This window comes from Curcuma longa, chromosome 4 (assembly GCF_044706935.1).
Source record: "Curcuma longa cultivar G26 ecotype Majalengka, Jawa Barat chromosome 4, ITB_CL_G26_1.1, whole genome shotgun sequence".
Lineage (NCBI taxonomy): Eukaryota > Viridiplantae > Streptophyta > Magnoliopsida > Zingiberales > Zingiberaceae > Curcuma > Curcuma longa.
In genome coordinates, this window is record NC_133864.1 from 8,141,227 (window position 1) to 8,163,619 (window position 22,393).

The 22,393-nt window shown below is 36.9% G+C and overlaps 1 protein-coding gene and 1 pseudogene across 1 annotated transcript; both read right to left on the reverse strand.

Annotated features, from left to right (window-relative positions):
• Window positions 1-868: 868 nt before the first annotated feature.
• LOC141827027 (scopoletin glucosyltransferase-like) lies at window positions 869-2,249 on the reverse strand (annotated as a pseudogene).
• A 1,359-nt stretch (window positions 2,250-3,608) lies between these two features.
• Window positions 3,609-22,123, reverse strand: LOC141827714 (uncharacterized). The gene is made up of 12 exons (XM_074715032.1): window positions 22,009-22,123; window positions 21,441-21,541; window positions 19,792-20,021; window positions 17,000-17,167; window positions 16,312-16,678; window positions 16,095-16,238; window positions 14,447-14,596; window positions 14,255-14,371; window positions 9,848-9,925; window positions 8,796-8,945; window positions 5,039-6,985; window positions 3,609-3,991 (listed from the first exon to the last, which is right to left on the reverse strand). The coding sequence occupies exons 1-12, from the start codon at window positions 22,121-22,123 to the stop codon at window positions 3,911-3,913; spliced, it is 3,648 nt and encodes a 1,215-aa protein (XP_074571133.1). The 3' UTR covers window positions 3,609-3,910.
• Between the last annotated feature and the right edge of the window lie 270 nt (window positions 22,124-22,393).

The window sequence follows — 22,393 nt, forward strand, 5'->3', positions numbered from 1 at the left end:
AGTAAATTTTTTATAGTGATCGGCTTTACTAAGGGATTTTTTGGGGGCATAATATCACTATATCGATAAGAGTCTACTACCGAAATAGCACTTTAGTCAACAGTTACATGTTGTTAGGAGGACTCGAACCACAACATATATCTTTATGCTTACAACTTGAGATAAGGTACTTCGATGTATATAATTTCAATAATTAGGAGAGTTTTCCTGGGCATCCGGTTGGCCGCTGCATGCGCTTCCCGATTTATCCTGGTGACCGATGAGAAACTTTCGTGGGACCGGGCCGGTCATCCCAGGGATTGAGTCAATACGACTAACTGGGATTATCATTTTTTTTAGAACTCGAATCACAACATATATCTTCATGCTTATCACTTGAAAAAAAATGATAAATTCCAGTTAGTCTCATGGACTCAATCCCTGAGGGTGGCCGGTCCGATCCCACGGAAGTTTCCCACCGACCACCAAGGTAAATCGGGAAGCGCATACGGCGGCCAATCCAGATGCCCAACATCCTTTGATTGCGTTTTCCATTTGAAAGAAAATTTTTGCAAATACGCCGTAGCTGGAGATCGAACTGCGGATCCCTGAATTACAACCCAGATGTCCTACTGTTGCACCATTATCCCGGGAACTTCATACTTACCACTTGAGATAAGGTCCTTCACGTATATAATTTCAATAATTAGGAGAGTTTTCCCACAATCATAAATTATTATTGTATATGATCAGGCTTGTCTAGTTATTTGAGGCAACCCATTGAATATGATTTGACATTTCTGGTTGTCTGCGACAATAATGGAGAATATGATCTGACTTTTTTTTGGACCTCAGAATATATATATATATAATTTCAGTAATTACACGATTAATGAGCGATTAGTCTATTGGCTTTCAGATTAATCAAGTCGTTAAGCAGAAGGTCCATGTCCGCATAAGACGTTCCGCCTACCTCCGTCGCCTTGGCCGCCGCCTCTCGCAGGCGCGCCGCCCTCTTCCTCCTCGCCTCCGCCTCCTCGCTGCTCCCCATCACCTCCGCCACCGCTTTCCTTAACGATTCTGCCGACACCAAGTTCCTCTCTTCGGCTTTGTTGCTGCACACGGTCGCGCCCGCCGGCACCCCGATCTTGAGCAGGTCCACCAGCAGCCGCTCGTTGAAGAACTGCTCCGAGTGCAGCGGCCACGTCACCATCGGCACGCCGGCGGCCACCGCTTCGATGCACGAGTTCCACCCGCAGTGCGTCACGAATCCGCCCACCGCCGGATGGTTCAGGATCGACGGCTGCGGAACCCAATCTTTCACGATCATTCCCTTCCCCGCCCCGATCACCCCCTCGTCGAACCCCTCCGGCAGCCACTCCGCCGAGTCGCCGGCGTCGCGCACCACCCAGACGAATTCGACGCCGGAGGCCAGCAGGCCGAGGGCGATTTCCCGGAGCTGGGCGGCGACGAGCAGGCCGAGGCTGCCGAAGCAGATATAGAGCACCGAATTGCCCTGTTTCTTGGAATCTAGCCATCGCATGAGCTCGTCGGAGAAGTTGAAAGCCGCTTCCTTCGGTTGCGAGAGGGACAAGGGACCGACGCACCAAATCCTGCCGCCGCCGGATTTCTTGGCATGTGCGATGTAGTCCCGCTCGAGATCGTCGAAGGTGTTGACGATCTTTCCGTAACGTCGCGCGCCGCCGGCTGACGCACGTTTCAGGAAGTCGCTCGCGTGTATTACGAAGTCCGGGAGCTGCGGCCGTGCGAGGTGGATCTCGTCCGGAAGGCCGGGGAGCAGGAAGGGCTGCCGGTCGTCGTGGTCGGGAATGGCCAGTTGGATGAGGGTCTCCAGGAGGGATGCCCTGCTCCTCGGCGACGGAGGACGCCCAGGGGTAGAGCACATCGGCGACGACGCAGTCGGCGGAGTGGTCGCGGAGGAGCTGCAGGAACGGCGCCTCGAGGCGGTCGATCTCGGCGGCCATTTCGGGCGTGGCGATGTTGTTCGTAGGGTGGGTGATGAGAGCGAGTTTCCCGAGCGGGAGGAGCTGGATGGGGTGGCGGAGGGTGGGCTGGATGAGAGGGATGAGGGAGGAGGGAGCGACGACGGTGGCGCGGACGCCGCGGCGGCCGGCGAAGAGGCGGGCCAAGTGGAGCATGGGGATCAAGTGCCCCATGGCGGCCATGGGAAGGAAGAAGAGGTGGAGATCCAGATTGGAATTTGAGGTGGAGGGCGGCGGCGGCGGCGGCGGCGGCGGCGGCGGCGGGTTTCACTGAGATGCACAAAACAGATAGATGGGCGTTGACTTTATAAAGAAGGAAAGATTCTCCTGCTGAGTCCTCTCTCTAGATTGTCAATCACCTAAAGATTTATCACTAACTAGCAAGTAGATTGTAAATCACCTAAATATTAACCAAGTAATATGCTCATTTAATGTATATAAGATTAATTAATTAAATAAATTTGAATAATTTATTAATAAACTATTTTTGAATTATATTTATGGATAAAATGATAAAACTGTTATATAAACTTATAAAAAAATTTTAAAAAAAACTCTTCGAAAACTAACAAATAGAACAACAACCAAACAACCAAACTGTATGTCACTAGATGGGATTGGCTATATGAATCTTTCTACGCCATGAGATTTTATCACCTACTATATATCATTATCTATATTTAAATAAATTTTATTTTATTTTATTATTATTAATTTAAGTCTTTTTTTATCTTTCTCTTCCTTGTTTAATATACATATTTGTTATAATTTCACATCACCTAACTGAAGCATTTATTGATTATCTAAATATAATGTTATCTTAAACGTGTCTCTTTAAAGTTTCTCTGAATAGAAACAATTTTGACTTTCTCTTTAATACTTTCATTTCTTATTCTGTCTATCCTCGTATGTTCATACATTCATCTTAACATCTTCCTCTCTGCAACTCTCATCTTCTACTCATATACTAAGTCATAACCTAACTTTCAATACCATATAACTTAACAAGTTTAAGTGTTGTTTTATAAAACTTCTTTTTAAATTTTAAAAATACTTTACAATCACATAAAACATTCAATCTCCTCTCTCTCCTCTCCCAATCCTCTCTCTCTCCTCTCTTTCAACCATCTCCATTCATTTTACTTGTATTCTATGTAAGATATCTCTCTCAATTTCTCTATCATCTCTCCTTTAAAATGAATAAATAAAATTAAATATTAAATTTAAGATAATAATATCTAAACAAATAAAACTTAAACTCATAAAAAACCAAAACTGACCTTACATTCCATTTCAAAAGTTTAATTTATTTTAAGCTCGAGTTATCTCGAATCAATTACCTTATCAAATAAACTTAAACAAACACAAAATTTGACTCTACATATCTATGTCTCATTTACAACCCTATTTATATAGATATTTTTAAGATGGAAAATAAGAGGTGTTCTTTTAATTTTTATCCTAAAAGATTTAACAAGCGATCTAACAAATGAGGGCATCAGATTTATTAATACAGCAAAAAAAGACAGGACTAACCATCAGATACCAAAGCAAGTGATTGAAAAAAGGAGACAAGAATAATTAATACTCTAGTTTGCCAGTAGCATTGTTCATATAGCATCATATAATCAAGTGAAACTACAACATAGTGCTTGCAAAGATTAGAGACATGTTACACATGAAGCAACATGCATCTGTCAGTAGATGCACTTAAGGTGGATGATAACTTAATCGAGCATTTGCAAAGCCTTGATGATTGACTTGGTTTAATTCATTCGAGACTTTTGTGTAGACTCTCCTAGTTGGCAAAAAAACCTGTAAGCTGGTGTTATGACAAGAGTGAAACATGTGCTACTCTTCTAAGCTGATGTTATGGCAAATTCATAAGTAGGCACCAAACCACGAAATCTTGAGTGGAGATTTTGATTTTAGTGCGTGGGAGTCCTCTGGGGGGTGGAGGAATGAGAACGCTCGGGTTGCTCAACTTTCTGAGATTTAGACTCTTCACCCTACAAAAGAGATTGCATAATCAGACACTCGAAATATAAGATGTAGAATGTCAATGATGAAATTTTCGGTTGCATACATACTCATAACACATTGTTAAATGAGAAGATTTCACATTTCAACTGTTCAAATTAAAGTCACCCAACAGCTAAAAAAGGGCAGCCTGGTGCAGAAGATTTCACATTTCAACTGTTCAGGATTTACCCGTGACCTCTAGGTCACCCAACAGCTATTCCCTAATAATACTACCAGCAATGTCCAAGCTTCTCAAGAAGTGGGGAAACCATAATAAGCGACCACCTTATCAAGTCTGAGAATTTATAGGCAAATAAAGACTTTGTTCACAAAAATCAATATAACCATGAAGCGCACATACAAATTCAGCCACACTGCACATGTTAGGGGAAAAGAAGCATGTCTTGCTACAGTACAACCTGTTAATATACTAAATTCTACTCATTTAAGTCTCATAGATATCAGCCATATTTAGGGACAACATCCAGTTTGAGGCCCCATTAGATTTTTAGCTGTATTTCAATTAGGATTAATATACATGAGCCTAAATGACTTGGTTTTGCTTGGTTATGGGTTTTAGAACTTGGGCAGACATTTAGGCTATTCAAGTCAAACTATGATACATTTAATATGTTTGCATCCAACAGACTCCACATGAGTTTGAGATAGATTTTTCCTATGATACTCACGCAAGGTTTGTTAAAATTAAATGCCAATATAACATTAACTAGAAAAACACGCAGAAAACAAACAGCAATTGTTAGCTGCAACAAATGCATAACTAGAGTCCAGTAATTGGAGACCCATATTCTTGACCCTATATATTAGTAGGTTAAGTCTTGAGGTGTGCAAGTTATTGTGTATATTATTTAACTCCAGATAATACATTAGATATGATAAATATTGCCTTTATAAACTATATACAATGAACCATACAAATATTAGATAGGAAGTAAACTGACATTTGTTGATGATATGGTCCAATAATAATTACGATAGGTCCATGAATAACGCTCTTAAAAAAAATCACCTACCTGCTGAACTTGAACTTCTGATGTACCAATTGTCGGCTGCTGTTGTTGCTGCAGCTGGAATAGTTGCTGCTGCAGCTGGAATAGTTGATACTGCTGCAGCTGCTGTGGTACTTGTTGCTGTTGCTGCTGGAATAACTGTTGTTGATAGAGTTGCTGCAGGTAGAGCTGCTGCTGTTGCATATATATTTGTTGCTGTTGCTGTTGGTGCTGGAGATAGAGAAGTTGCTGCTGAGTCTGATTAGCCTGTTCATTTTGTTGCTGAATGTGGGATGTTTGCTGCTGATGCTGAGTCTGATTAGCCTGTCCATTTTGTTGCTGAAGTTGCGATGCTTGTTGCTGATGCTGAGTCTGATTAGCCTGTTCATCTTGTTGCTGAAGTTGCAATGCTTGTTGCTGCTGCTGATGTGGTTGGTTATGTTGTTGTTCAGGTGAAGAAGCATGTTCATGCACTTGCTGGTTAGTTTTTTGGTTTTGTTTCGTCTGTAGTTGAATAACCAGCTGTTGGCTCCGTGTTGGCATCTGCTGAGACTTCTTTTCTTGCTGTTGTTGTACCTGTTCAGCCTGTGATAACAGATCTGAGGAATTAGGTGTCAGCTGGTTCTGCGGCTGTGATTGCTGTTGCTGTTGCCATTGCTGTTGCTGCTGCTGCAGGTAGTACAACTGTTGCTGATAATATTGCCAGATTTGAGGATTAAATACTTGGCCGCTTTGGGTATATCCATACTGTTCACTGTTCTGGTTTAGTTGCTGATAAGCATAAGTCTGGGTTTGAGACGCAGGTTGAGAGCTAGGTTGGGGCTGCACATATACCAATCCCTGATGCTGCATGGTTTGTCCAGTCCAAGCAAGATTGGTAGTTTGGTAAGCTTGAGCAGCAGCCATCTGATATAGAACTTGGGTTTGGCTAGCCTGTGGAGCTTGTGTGTTAGACCAAGCCTGAGATTGATATGGATGAAATTGATCAGGAGGAAGCTGTGAGCTATTTCCACCCAAAGAGTATTGTGCCGTGTCTTGAACCTGACAATTCTGATGCTCTGATACTTGGATTTGGATATGCCCATCAGGTGATGTGGCATCTTCAGGATTCTGTTTCCTTTTGTTGTTTTGTGCCCAGCTTCCTCCACCACTGGCACTTTGTGGAGATGCAATGGTATTAGGTGGTAATTCATGTTTCGAGTTGGACTGTGATTGAGGATTGAATTGCTGATGAAATTTCAGTTGTGCCTCTATGGCAGGAGACCCAGCAGCTTGAAACGAATAGGATTCATTATACTGATCTGGGTGAGAAGATGAGCTTGATTTTCTGTCTAGTATCACAGGTACATGGACTTCAGATGCCTCAACTGCATCCTCACCATGCTGCACTTTGCTGCTGCTAACTACTGTAATTACCTCTTCAGAAAGCTCCGAGTCAATCAGAGTTGTTGAGATCACTGGCAGATTGTTAACATTTGGAGATTTTAGTGAAAGATTATCGAGTGACGGTAGCCGCCTGAGGCCATCAAAATTAGGTTCATGATTATCTTCAATCTTAGAGCATTGTGGATTAGTTTCATGAACTTGCTCATTGGCCACATTGTGTGATCCACTCTGTTTCACTGACTGCTCCATTATTTTAGCATCAGTTAACTGGATTTCCTGTGTACCAGTTCTATTTATCTCTAAATTTAGCTTGCCAGTTACATCCACTTCTTCAAGGATATCATAACTAGATTGTACTGGCAAATTGGTAGTTTGCTGCCTATCTCGAGCAAGGTTGCTATTAACAATGCAACCATTACAAATAAGATCCATACCTGGTCCATTACCTGCATTCATGCTCTTGTTCACAGTGCTATTCTCTGAGGATGCATGGTTTGCTGACAGATCCATGATATGTGGGAAGAGTTTTCTATGCCGATCCCATGCTTTTCTGACTTCATGAATATCCCCATAAAGGTCTACAAACTGCTGGTAGCAATCATAAGTAATCAGCAGTACATAAGCTAAGTTGTACGGATAAGCTAATCACAAAATGTTCATTATATTCTTCATTATATTTGTGGATCGTGCATAGAAGTGTCCATCTGTGCATCAAACAAGAACTAAATATTTGATGCAAATTAATTAGGAAGTTTTTAAATATGGAGTAGGAAGTTTTAAATTTTATGAATTTTAATAGTCGTAGTGTTTTTTTTCCAAGTCAAAGCAAACTAGATAGTTTTAATTATTGTTTTAAGAATATGTTATTTAGTGTAGAGTATTTATTTCCAAGCTTGATAAAGCTCTTTTAGAAATAAGTTAATTTAACCGTGTTTTAAGGAGCATTTGGCATTGTTTATGCCTTTAAAAAGATCTCAACTCCTTGCTATTTCATCTTTTGATTAATATAATTTGAATTTTCTTCAGTTTTGATTTTTTTTCCCTAGTGATTTTTGTTCATATTGGTGTTGCATCAAGTGGAATCAGATATGAATTTTCTAATTCGATGTTTGATACTTTCTAGTGTGCTCTCGTTCCCTTGTCTCGAACTTGACCATTCCTCAAGCTCTCTACACCAAATGTTGCAACTTATCATACATGGCATCCCCATAAACCATCACTGCCACCTACTTGCTCTCCGCAGTCCTATGCCTCAATGCTCAGACAAGACCCCTCCTTTTTTTTCCCTCAAGATCCCTTCCCCTACCGACATTTGCACTGCTGGATTGTAGACAAATGGAACAAATTGACACCTCCATATCTATAGCTCTACAACATCCTCTACAAAAAATGCCCTTCCTGCCAATGACAATGGCGGCACTGCAGTTCGAACCACCTCACTGCCTGAACCTTTACTTCAGAAGACCAACTGATGTGGAGGAGCCCTCCTCCACTAGTAATGTTGATTCGTCCCTGCCTGCATATGGCGACTTCCCTGCCACAATAGGCTCCTCACAAGATCTCACCTATGTTAATTGAACTCAACATTTCTCCCTCCCGTACCTATGTCAACTCCACATGGGTGCGTGTATGAAATAAGAGTCTAACAAGCCGAACATGGCACCTTCTTAGAAGGAAATCAAAATGAGGAAAAAGAGAAATAGAGGAAGAAAGAGCGGAGGAGAAAACCTTACATAGAACCCTAATCTCTCATTTCTAGAACCCCTAATATGTTGGAGCGCAGGGCAGAGAAACATGATATTGGAGGTGAGCAAGGTGCGAAAACTGTTGTGAGATGAGATCTCACAACGTATGTTAGAGCGAAGAGGAGGACAAACATCCATTGGGCTTGTGAGACGGAAGAAACAAAGGGAGAGTCTCGTGGAGGTATAGATATTAGATTACAACTGGCAATGGCAAGCAAACAAGCATAGAAGAGTTTGGTTAGGAGACAGCCAATCAGCTTGGGTCATTTAGACACTGGGCTGTGACATTTTGCATTGCCAGTGCAAATTTGAATCTTGCACTTAAGCCATTTCCAAGTATGTGTTCTCCAAAATGTTCAAGCTAATCATGGAATCAGTTGCTTCTTAACAACTACCATCTGAAATATATTTCCCCCCATTAAAATAAGATATGTGATTGCTACCAAAAATGCAGATGGAATAACCTAAGCAAAATTTGGCACAAAATTAGACATCTATCATGTCAATCAGTAATTTACTTATTTATTGCATACTCATTAAAAAAGGAATATGGAAGGAACATTGAGGAAGATATCAATTAATCAACAGAATATTCAACCTTTCCTTTTAATTAATCAATGAACTCTACCGGGTAAAAGAGGACAACTAACCTCTACGAATAAACTAGAAATGTCTTCACGATCTTGATCACTCAAAGCTTGAAATACACTTGATCCTGGTTCTAATGCATTCATAATTATCACATCAATAATAGGTATCTCAGAAGCACTGCCATGAATGGTTGTAAAGTTTATCAGTCCCTGTAAAATAAATCAGATTTAAAGAGATATTACATAAACATAAATTAGAAAGAAGTAAACATTGAATAGAGAAATTTTTATCAATCAGAAAAAAATACATGAACAAAAAAAAATCGAATTCCACACTCCAAACTCTGTGGTTTGCGCTTTTTCAACAGTGAGCTATGTTGAGTACAATTTCATTACATATAGATGGAGATCAGCCTCTGGTTAACAACTTGAATTTTTAGGGTAAGTAAACCAAATAAAACCCCTATATAGTTGTTCCAACAGATATTAGAGTTCAATCAGGATATCTTGCAGCCAAATCTTGCCTGTGTGAATAATTTAAAATTTGTACTTCTAATTAATTTAAGTCAGACTACTTGAACCAGTCCCAATCCCATTTGCATGTGTCAGAATGTAAAAGTATACAGTGTTAACCACTTCAGCTCTGGAATTCTCTTCCCTTTCTGAAGAACTGACAATCACACATGTCAAAGGAACAAAATAAGTATCTAAACGCAGGTGCAACATCAAAACAAACTAGCATTGGAAAAAAAAACTATACTAGCGTTGAATCGAATAGCACTAGGCCACTGGCTAAAGCGTATGCAAAGCAAACCATTAGAAACTTGAGGCATATTGGCCAAATATGGGAATATCCAACAAAAAACAAGTGAGTAGCAGTTTAGGAAACAAAAGGTACACAGAAATAGGAAGAAATACGTTCCATGGAAGAAAAAATGTATGATATCAAGCATCAAAAACATCATGAACATAGCCAAAACATCTAGGTGAGACATAGAGGTTAATGCTATTTTGGAGTTAGGGCAGTCAACACGCAATCAGGCACTATATATATATGATTGCAGGTCTATAGAATATAATCCAATTAAATCAATTAAAAAAAAAAATAGAACCTCTAGTATTGCTCTACACGGTGCTTGCTGAAAACCCTTGATGAAAACTCCTCTAGCAGCGTCAATGCTACCACTTGCCTGAAGAAAACATGGACTAAGAAATACATTAAGGTCACTAATCTCAAATTATTGAGATGACTGATTATACAGAAATTTTTTGACTTTCTTCAATGTGCTTCTTAGGTAAGCAACTCATGAAAAGAAAATTCTATTAAGAAGAACAATTATTCTTGAAAACATTTATTGAGAAATGAAACTGAAGCAAAATAGTACATACATAAAAAAACAACTAATGCAAAGTGGTATATAAACAAAAATTGTCGTCGTCATCAACAAGTTGACTATACGAATCTTAACCTTCAATCAAGCTCTAGGCAAAGGCATTTCACATATTCAAATTGATAAAACACATTTTTACTTACATGAATTAAAGTTTGTTTGATATCTTCTACCTCCTACATCTTCCATTTTAATTGATTCTTTCCTTCATATTTTCATATTATCTCCACCTATTTTCTCTTATTTTATAATCTATTAGATCAACATCTAATTATTTTGTGATATTATTTTTTTTATTTTGTGTTTTCTATTCTAACAACAGCACATCCATCTTAACAATCACATCTCTTTGTTCGTGTTGCTTACTAATACCCAACTTTTCAATTCATAAATTACAACAGATCGTTCGCAATCTTATAAAAAAATTTCTCATGATCACTCAAGCCTCACAAGCTCTTTTCCATTTCAACCATTCCATTTTTATTCTATTGATGATAATCTCCATTTGGTTAAATCCAAAAAAATCTAAAACTACTATTTCGTAAAGTCGGAAAGGCAGTAGAAGAAATACCAAATTAGTGGGATTATAATTTGATTTTCTTTAGAAATTTCCTTTTACCTGCTTTAGCCACCCATAATTGTGAGATTTCCCTCTAGTTTAGAGATTCTTTCTATTTTTTAACATAGAATCTAATTTTTGATGTAGCATAATAAAACATGTATTTATACCCATTAAAAAATGGAATTTTTAAATTGTTCATTATAATATTCCAATTCTTCTTTCATGTTATTAAAAGCTCAAGCTCTGGGATGAATAGAAACAATGGCAAATTATACTGCTACCTCCGTTGCACCATCAGCTGTCTCATACCCAACCCTCCACCTTCTTAATTCTTTGAAGATTACCGACACAAAAAAACTTTCAAGAATGGTTTCAATTAGGGTGAGCAAAAATTCAGTTAAACCAAACAAACCGATCGAACCGACCAAATTTCAAAATTTGGTTCGGTTATTTCGGAAATTCGGTTTTTTTTCTTAAAAAAAATCGGTTAATTCAATTCGGTTTCAATTTTAAAATTTCTTATTCGGTTAAACCGAATTAATCAAAATAAAAAAAATAATTTATAAATTTCTAAGTAAGTGAATTTATAAATCCCTAATTAATTGGTAAATCTCTCATAATATTTAAAAAATTCAGTTATTTCGGTTAATTTGGTCGAAAACCGAATTAATCGATATTTTATCGGTTCGGTTTGTTCGATTTTTATTTGAAAATTCGGTCGGTTCGGTTAGTTCAAAAAAATTCGGTTTGGTTCGGTTTTGGTTAATTCGGTTCAGTTCGATTCGGTTTTAACCGAATATTCACCCCTAGTTTCAATTGTTCTTCTCATAATCAAAGGCAAAGGAAGTATGGCTATCGCACTGGAACTTGGCGACCTCCATCTATTGAACGCAGTGGAGTCAAATATCGGAAACACCTACGTCTCATACAAATCTGCTTAAAGAAATTGGGTGCTTGTCCAATATATCTACTCCGATTCAATATTGAAACACAGCTCAGTGTTTTGAGATTCAGTCTGCTATCCATAACTCGGCAGGACACTCTTAGCAGCTACCAAGTACTATAATGCCCTGATAGAGGTACGGCCAGAAATGGATATTTTTTATGATCCAAAGTGGGAGTGTCCTATTGCTGATCAGAAATAGCAAGATTCTAGAGAAAGAAAGTCTTTTGACTTCGTTCAAGAACTTAATATTGATCCTGATGAAATGCTGAAGTCCAAAGAGAGAGGAGCAGAAAGATGGGTCATGCTCGGTGCTAGTGCATCCCCAATCAGGTTATGCGCTTGCTATATTTATGCAGACATCCCATCAAACTGGGGAGATCTGCTAGAAATATTTGGTAAACAAGCAAATTGAAAGCCAAAAAAAAGGGGTAGAATGATGGCCAAGTGCCAATACAGTTGAATGAGATGGAAAAAAGCACTAACTCGAGCTTAAATAATAAACAACTGGATTGTCTTCACAGGTTGTTGAGTCAAACTCAGTTAAGTACCACCTATAACCTGAAAGCTTCCACAGCACACAAATACTTTAAAATACTCTTATGAATGCACATTGTCCGGGTTTCTGTTCTATAGTTGCAATAAATTTCAGTTAACAAAATAACTCTCATTATGTATTTCAGGATCAATCTTCAGAAAAGATGATAGATGGTGCTTTGGAAATGGATAAAGATGCTAGGAAACAGTTTCATGGGAAACTGAAAGTGGAGGGAGAATGAAAATGACCCTTCAGGTGGCAAGGGAATATATGACTAGTTGATAAGCTCGACCAGTTGATAAGCTTATTTACCTTTCTCTTACCCTGGTATTACTTTTTATGAGTCAATTTATGCAATACCCACACAACAACACTTTGAATGTTGTGCATCACAACTTTAGATATGTAAAGAGAACTCCAAGGAAAGGGTTAATATACATAACCTATCAATATACGATCATTAATATATAACTAAAGGTAAGCTCTTCACTAAATAGGGTTTGATGACATTAATATAAATTACATATAGAATCAAAATCTTATGAATTATGATAATATTGTTGATTATTATCTAATTTTATTATTCAGATATTGTTATTCATGCGATATATCAGTAATTAAATAATCATATACTTTTACGAAAGTATAATAGTGAATTATTTGATAATAATGTTATCTTTTAATTATTAATTAAATAATCTGGTATTCTCCTTTAATAATCTGCAGCTTTGTATTAAATAGAAATTTAATTTGTGTAATAATTCTATTTAACATATTGAATTTAATATCATATGATATACTAAATTGACACGGTATTATTTTGTTTAAAAATTATATAATAATAGTCTTATGTTAATAAGTTAAGGATTTTATTAATTATGAAGCATGCTCTTGATAGGAATCTAAATATGCATTAATAATTGTATGGTAATAAGATGAGTTTAAATTTAATATGATATAATTTAATAAATTATTATGGCACTATTAATAATTGATATTATTTGTTTAAACATCTTATCAACAAGAGGGAATTATTCAATAAAGCTTACATTGTTATAAATGGTAAGGTTATTTTTAATAGTTATTTATAAACAAGATGGGTATACTATAATATTAAATAAAAAAATATTAGGCTATCAATGGAAGATGACTAATACATAATTTCATAATCAAATTATTAATACAATAGTTATTAATAACATCATATTGTTAACTTATACTATGTTGGCATTCAATTAATAATGTAGTTGTTAATAGTATATCATTATATATTAAAATTTCATTTTACCATAATCCCAAACCATAAATATGGAATGAACTATTTTACCAACCATGTTATTAAAATAAGCAAAGGAGATGACTGCTGTAAACCTACAATTATAGAAAACTATTTGTCTCACTTCCTGTAGCTCTAACACAAAACATTATATTATCCTACATTATTACTAACTTCTGTAAAAGTGATCATGATAGTTGTTTAGAGACTCCATCATAATTTTTTTTCTAAGTCAATAAAAATCATATACAAAATTCATATTTTTAAGAAACCATCTTCCACAAGTTCAATGCAGAGTCAGATGCATATTGAATGGCCAATGACTAAATCTAGTGTTGGCACAAATGTCAACTGTACGGTAACTAAAATTTGTGCCAATCCAACTAATTGGGATCAACAACTCAACTTCTGTTGCATTAAGCACCAACCATGCCAATATCCTGATTAAATCAAAAGCATTTAAAATATTTTTTAGTGTATCTAGTAAAGATTTTTTTTTTTTTCAAATCCCCTATATCTCCACTTAAACATTAATGAAAATGGACTCATCCAATTACTGCATCTATTGGTCATCTGTAAACATATTCAGGTCTAGTTAGCTCATTTCTTGTAGATCCAACACCTAATACAGTTATAGCATTTTGGAATCATTTGATTTTAGAAGGGGATAGTTTTTTTCAACATAAGAATAGAATTGTTTATCGATAACTCCTCTAAAATAACAAACCTAACCAAGACAAAAATAAATAAATAAATAGGAAGGCAATAAATATGTGGAACACATGACAACAGCGTTCCAGCAGACTTACCGCAAATGTAAATTGAGCAAAATTATAGTAGAGACTTGGAATAATATCAAAATTCCTGTTTTCTTTAGCCAACTCAATTGCTTGTTCATATGTCTGGCAAGCTACCTCAGTGTTTCCCTGCATAAAATGGAACATACTAGTTCATGAGGGTTCTATCTTTTGAGGCATTATACTAATGGAGTTTTAACATACCAGACGCTTTTCCATGTTTGCCTGCTTTTTAACAGTACCAATGAAGTCAGAACCCAAATCCAGACCCTGCTTAACTAGAGTACGTGCAGCAGAAAAATCACCAATTTTCTCCTTAAACATGGCACTGTAGATGTGGAAAGCTGGAACTCTCTACTGGCAACAACACAAAGAAATATTTTAATGAAACAAAAGATTAACACATCCACAATGAAAGAGGAACAAAACATAGCACTCTCCACACAAATTCAAAGAATGTACACTTGTCATAATTGCTCTAATGGTAGGATTTCAAAATCAAACTGGCAAATAAGACAACCAAATACTAGTTATCTCAGAATTAACCATCACTCGATGAAGCTACTTATCCAAAAGGTTGTTGACGAATGTTAGCATAGTTCTAAATCTTTGTTTTATCAAATGCCTTCATGCATGAGCCAGCACTGAAACTTCATTGAAACATGATGATCTTAATAAATGACGAGGCATCCGTGAAACTATATCAGAGGATAAGCATTGGCGCTGATCCAAATGGCAGAGTATTGATGAAGGTTCAGCATGTGACCTTATTGGGTAGGAAGGTAAGGATAACTGCCTTCTTTGGGGAACAGAAACATAAGGTGCACTAGCCATGGCAGCCAGAAGTAAAACCATTCTCCACTGCCTCCCCTTCTTCCTTTCTGCTCCCTCTTTTTATTCCTCTTGATCAATGTTGACAGACACCAACACTTACTGAAAAATGGTATGCCAATCAGCATAGGAACAAGTTCATTAAGATCAGCCACCACAGTCCAACATCCAAAGGAGATCTCAAGCCATGGGCATTCATTAAAGGCAACAGAGGATAGCCAAGAGAATAGTTCACGAGGATTCTGCCTTGGACATTCATTAAACGCAACAAAGGATAGCCAAGAGAATAGTTCACGAGGATTCAGCTACCAAAGTTTATAACTTGGACACTATCACAGTCATTCCAGTTAAAAAGTCCCACCTTAGATATCTAATAGATGATCCAATACCAAAATTTGAGACATCAAAGTTTTATGAAACATGAAAATATTATTTAAACAACATGGTGAGCCACAGCATGTAGAAGAAGTTGGAAACAAACAGGGTTGCAAATATCAGCATAAAAGAGAAAAAATTAATTGATGAATAGTTGTAAAACGGTGGCACACCCAAAGGCCCATAACTACATATTTTTATAACTATTTTCAGACAAAAATCATATTTCATGATAAGAGATAGAACTTTTAAAATAGAGTTAATATGATATATACAAATAAAATAACAAAACATTGACTCCTAGGAACATTTATAACACTGTAGTTTAATTCCACTACCACAATAGAGAAAAAATGACAACCCGGTGCATGAAGTTCCCACCAATGCGGAATCCTAAAGAAGAATTGGACCACATTGGGTCTATTGTACATAGCCTTACCCTGCATTGCAAGAGGCTATTTCGGCGACTCAACCCCGTAACCACAAGGTCACATGACAACAACTTTACCGTTGCGCCAAGGCTGCCCTTCGACTACCCCAATGGGAAAAAGGAAAAAAAATAATTTCTTTGGAGTGACGAATTATGTATCTAACACTCTAGAAAAAAAAGTAGTCGGGGTGATTGAGCTAATCACTAGTTTGATACCTTAAGAAAGATAGTCAATCCTCGCCAAAGTGCATCATTTGCAATCTCACGGCCACCATTTGCATCCACAAACTCAACATACCGAACCCAAAACTCTGAATAGCTGGCACAAGCAATTAAACATCTCTCGTAAAGTTTTACTGTCTGTCAAAAGAAAAAGTGATTTGCATCATAACATAGCAAGTTATATTTAATTAGCATAAAAAAATTTTCATACCCAATCAAAATCTCCTTGCATCTCAGCAAAGTCAAGATACTGGTGCCAGTTGTCTATTTGACAAGCATCCAGTGGCTTCGGATGGAAATATCTTCTCCTGATCTGTGCTTCAAAGCAACAGATCTTTTCATCTATCTGTCTTGATCTGTTGTAAAGTTGATCTCCGAGGGATAAGTATTTTCTAAATGCCATCTTTGAATGATCACCTTTCTGATCCATAAATTCTTTGATGAGGTTGGAAATTTCTAAATATTCATTATCCTTAATATCTGTCATTCCTTGACTCAATGGGATGCTTTCTATTGGCAATTCAAGGTCCTGCTGGCAACCCATCTTTTGAGACCATATATCAACCAACTTCTTAAATCTGAAAATTTTCCACCCAGTGCAATTAAGTTATTTTAACATGATTGCTAATGCCATGTCTTGAATAATCTACTCAATGCACTAATTAACAAAGAAGGTATCGAAATAAAGCGTCTGAATTACTGGACATCACATTTATGTGATTGGGACTTTACACTACTGGTGATAAAGAAGAAATAGGAATAGCCAGTTTTAGTAACAAAGAAATTGATTTTCCAATGAGCAAATGATAAGCTGTAGCAGCAGCATCTTGCAACGTCATTGACATGAGAATAGAACACAAAACTTGAAAGATGAAGGTCATGCAGGATAAAATATGTACCTTTCATAATAGCTCTGTAATTTCTTTGTGGGAAATACCAGAGTTCTAATGTGAAGATGAGCTAAGTGACTCCATTGCTGAATGGAATACTCATATTCAATATACTTGTCCCACAACTGATGGCAAAAGTAATCTTTCTTAACAAATGATAAGCCTCGCTCATATAATCTGGTAAGAGGGGATCATAAGTATCCTTGAATAAAAGAATTTGGAAACACTATAATTTATAAGCATATAAAACAGAGAACTGTTTTATCAATAAAAATTAGCTAAATTTCCCCAAGCAATAACATTTAATCCCAAATTGAGATATATGACCATTTTTCCAAATGACTTACTCACAGATGTTCAAACCTGGAATATTCCAACTCAATCACAAAAATTAACACTCAGACACCCTAAGATGCTGTAGTATTTTATATCCAAAAATGAACCTGGGCTGAATAAATGAAACCACACACACATAAGATACACCTTTCTCACACAATGTAATAATAAGCTCATGTTCTATTGTATTCTCCCTTTGAAGGAGAAGGAACAAATAAGATGAATCACGTATTTTAGCTAATGCCACTTGCTTAGCACCTTCTTCATGCAATTGAAATGAGAGCTATCCGGACCTGGAATACAAACCAAATCCTATTCACACCTCATAGACCACCCAAACAATGGTCTTCATAGCAAATTGCGCAGACAGAAATAGCTCCAATATATAGATTTCTGAAATTCAACCTTGTCTCTGACAAACAGAAAAGGCTATTTAGGCTATTCCTTTTGAGGTTATATGAGCTTAGTTAAGTGATTAGGTGTCAAAAGAGAAGACAATGCAATGGCCATCATCAACACCAGATGAAGATGAGTTGCATGAAGATTGACTCAAACTGAAGCTACTCTTGTTCTATGAAGTTCTAAAGATTATTCAGACAAGGATTAATCACCCAATACAGATGAGCTGTCCTGTTCTGATTGAGATGCAGCGCAAAGGCGGCACATGGCATGCTAGTAATGGTCACCAGTAACTATCTGGCAGAGAAATCAAACAGAAGAGGGTTCTAAGGCACACAGCTTCTCCTCTAGAGAGAGGTAAGGTAGCTTCTTACAGCAAGCAAACTAGGGCTCCAAGGCACAACTGCTGCTGGATAAGGATTTTGACGGGAGATTCTCACAAGGAAGACGCTTGGGTTGATGTTGACAATGAGACACGGATATCCAGACCTGTACAGTGAACCCAATTTGACAATGTAGACAAAAATACAGTCTGTCTTGTTGCTAGTTCTGCAGGTTCTGCAGTGAGCCAGACCTGTACAGGTCACCAACAAGCTAAGGGCCAGGTTAAAGGAGGCCAACATATCCATGGGCAGAAGACATTGAGAGGTTGTGGGATGATAACTACACATGAATTAGAGAATGTTTTTGGCGTGCTGGGTTGTTGGCTGACACTTGAGAAGGAAGAGAGTTAGCACAAGTCACAGGTTGTGATAAGGCAAAGGAATTTGTTGCAACTTGCAAGAAAAGTGCAGCCAAGAGAAAGCACAAAAAGGAAGTATGAAGTACTGAACCAGGAATGCAGCCTTAAACCAATTCATGCAGCACCAAAACCAACAATCTCACAGAGATAATAAATTTCAGAACTCAAAATTCATTAATTTAAAGATATTTTAACAACAAAAGCTTGGGGTCCCTATTAAAGACCCAAGCATAGCTCAATCTCCAAACACTACAAATTTGGTAAACAGATAACCAATTCCTAAATAACTTTTTTCTACCGCTACAAAGTGTAAATGATTCTGTTGTGTTGTGTAGTTCAAAACATAAACTTACAACTTATTAACTCTATAACTGTATATTTCAAAACTTCCAAAATTTTGACCACTAAAGAAACCAAGTGTTACTGATGTTTTTAAATCAGATCAGAAACTACATCAACTCTTTTGACGATGACATCAAGTCAGCCAAAATATCATTTGAAGATAGTCACCAATGTCAAAGCATAGTCTCACATGAGATATTTAGTAACTTGGTCTTATATGAGAATCCTTTTTACGGTATAATCTAACTCCTTTTGATTACTTCAATACAATTTTATCTCTCTCAATTGTTAACATAAACAAAGATTATCTACTATCCATCAGAATCGACTCAGGATCAAAATTGGTCAACCAACCCACCCTTGAGTAATATTAATGTGGTTCTTGGAAATCATTGGTCAAATCATCATAGGTCATGCTTGTCCTAGTTATTTGAGGTTAGCTATATGGACCTCCATTGCATTCCATCCATGGTTGTATTACTAATATCTAAATAACTAAGCACTTGATCAGGCTATGCAAAACAGAAATCAAGAAGAAAACATCATATTGACCAAAATTAGGAACTTATGTTTTACATCTATGAAGTTCACTATCAAACCTTCTTTGTAAAAGAACTAGCAGACGGACATCAATATTGAATACACATTGATCAATAATTTAGCAATTTAAATATAAATTACAGAATTTTACAAAATGATTGACAAATTAAGCTTCAAAGATTATATACAACCATTCCTGGCATATGAATTTGAAGACATTAATTTCAAAAAAGTAATGCAAGCTAAATTATTTGCCTCCTACTCAAATACAAACATGCACAATCAAAGGATCTTTTAGCAAAATAAGGTTGTCTTTTTCAAAGTAACTTGGCGACTGTGTTCTTGTCATATAAAAAACTAATGTTTGATTAGAAATTCCCTATATTTTGTCCAATTTGGCATGAATCAGCAACAACAGAATGACATCAATAAAAACTTGTACCTCCGAATGTCCATAGGATCCTCATATGTTAAGGCACCAAAGCTACAGTATTTTACCCATATATCAACAGAATATGGCACTGCTAGGACAGCCCTTTCATAGGTTTCCTCAACCTCATGCAAAGTGCAGAGTTGTGCCTTGTGATTTGCGTACTTATTCCAGTAACCATAACATAAAGGATATTCAGACAAGAAGGCATCATAAATCAAGCAGATTCGTTCAATGTCATTCTGCAATCCATTGCATGAAAATGTCGTTAAAGAGCACAATATATAATTCAATATTTTCTTAGGATAAAAAAGGTAGAAAAAAAACACAAGGGACTTGTTATATATGGAAAAAAAAACCTTGAAGTCAGACTCAACTCACTCTGACATAAAATATGTTTAGACTTTGGAGACATAAAATATTTTATTTGGAGTTTAAATTAGAATTTGAATTTTGTAGCTATTTTATCTATTTATATTTTAAAAAATGGAAGATATCAAATTCGATACAGACACACCCTAACTCGACTTGACAGGATCAAATTTGAAAATTTTGGATTCAAATTTTTTCAATAAAGTCAAATTTAAATTTGAAAAAAATAATTATTCCTTCAAATTAAACTAAATGGATAGATTTTAAAAAAAAACTTTAATATGATCAAATAGTGCACCTATCGCAGTCATCATGTATTTTAAATGATATTCCAATAAAATGAATTAAAATAGTGAAAAATATATATATTTTCTCAACTTAATCAAATAATATTTTATTCAATCAAAGTGTCATGTCGAACTTATCTGCTCCTCCATGCCCCAACCAAAGCTAAGAGAAGACATGTAGAGGAGAAGAAGCTTGACATGATCTTGCTGAAGTTTATTTTTTCCATTGCTTGCTTGCATGATGTCCTAGTGTCACAAAAGTCAGAACATGAAAAGGGATTCTTGTCATGACTAATTTAGTAGAAGTGAACCAATATTTAGATTTTATGGTCAAATGAAAGTCAATTTAGAGTTGAGTCAAACTTATCAAGTAGACATGGTGATTAGAAGTTCAAACCATGCTGAATCTAGACTTATTTTAGCTCATTTAGGATTGAATCAACCAAGTTTATATATAGGATAGTCTTCTTTGTTCATCTTTAATTAGGTTAATTGAATTTTTAAGAGGATTTGAATTATTTATATTTCTTCCCTCTCTCTCCACATCTCACTCCTCACTCCTCACTCCTGCTCCCCCCAATTCCTCTACCTCCCATTGTGCAACCCAACAGCACGTGTCATTCAACATCAAGCTCCAATCCCCTTTGTTGCTTTCCTCCGAGAGCCCTTCTCTCTCCCTTAGTCTCTCTCTACCTTTTGTCTCGATTTCTACCAAGTATGACCATCGCTTCTCTAGAAATCAAGGAGAACTTCAGTGTTGTATCAAAGTCATCAAAGTCATCTCTTGTTGCAATTAAATGTTTTCAAATGACATTAACATCTTAGCTTTCCATAAGATCATCGCAACCAATTCCCTGTAGGATTCATGTTATTCAAACACCAGAAAACATAAAATATAGAATGGATAAAGGTGTTCATAGAATGTCATAAAGCACAACAGGAAAAGCAAACAAGAAGACAAATTTGTACAAGCAGATATACAACAAGAAGAAATCCACTTACAGGGTGAGCTTTCTCAACATGTGCTATAAGTGAAGTCCAAGCTTCAAAGTCATTTGGTACATCTCCTACCAGTTCCTGAAACCTATTCAGATCAAATCCAACTGCAAAATAAAATTGTACATCATCGCATTACTCTTAAAATCAACACAGTTATCATACAAAAATCCATATACACAAACAAATAAGCTCTAAAGCATAACATTTTGGCACTGAAATTTATGTAATCCAGTTTCAGCCGATTCAGAGAGTAAAACACTAAACTCAGCAATCATCCTAAGAACTATTATGCTTCCTTTTCTCGGCCTGTTTTAAATCCAAGGATCTAGATTCCTACCTGATTGATGGATAGACGAGCTGAAATAACAAACAAACGAAGCTAAATCCTCCAATCCCTATCTCCGCTGAGCCTACCCCCAAGATGATAGGACAAGAATTTTTTTTTCCCTCATACAAAGCAGACAAATTATCGTGAATTTGATTCGAGGGAGGCATCTTATCGCTCATTTTTCTCCTTTCTTCTTCCGGGATTATGAAAGAGGAACAGTAGGAGGTGAGGGCAAAAGAGTACCCGAGTTTATCTTCGTGAGCTCCGGCGCTTCGTGCTCCATTACCGCGTCCCTTCCTTGTATCTCGCCCTCGTCCCTTCCAGGCGTCGCGCCCTCGATCGCATCCGACGCTTCCATTGCAGCGCTAGGAGAGCTGAGTGGCCTGGACGAAGATCGGTGCTCGACTCCGCAGAGTTTCGCCGATTTAAAGCCCAAAAACCAAGTAACGTGGTCCCCTTTTGGAATAAAAGGGCCCAACGAGGTGAACCAATGAAGTATTTACTATTAGGGTAATTTTTAAGACTGTTTATTTTATTTTGTATTAAAAAATGCTCAAAAAGTTATTTCGAATTATTTAAATACGATTTAGAAGAATAAACAGAGAGATTAGTAGAAAATTGAAGTTTT

Bases quoted from the DNA above. Each gene is read 5' to 3' on its own strand.
- LOC141827714 (XM_074715032.1), bottom strand. From the start codon at position 22,123: ATGGAAGCGTCGGATGCGATCGAGGGCGCGACGCCTGGAAGGGACGAG. The intron at 17,168-19,791 runs GTACAAGTTTTT...CCCTCTTACCAG, and splicing joins GATCCTATGGACATTCGGAG to ATTATATGAGCGAGGCTTAT. The intron at 14,597-16,094 runs GTATCAAACTAG...TGTTGCCAGTAG, and splicing joins GATTGACTATCTTTCTTAAG to AGAGTTCCAGCTTTCCACAT.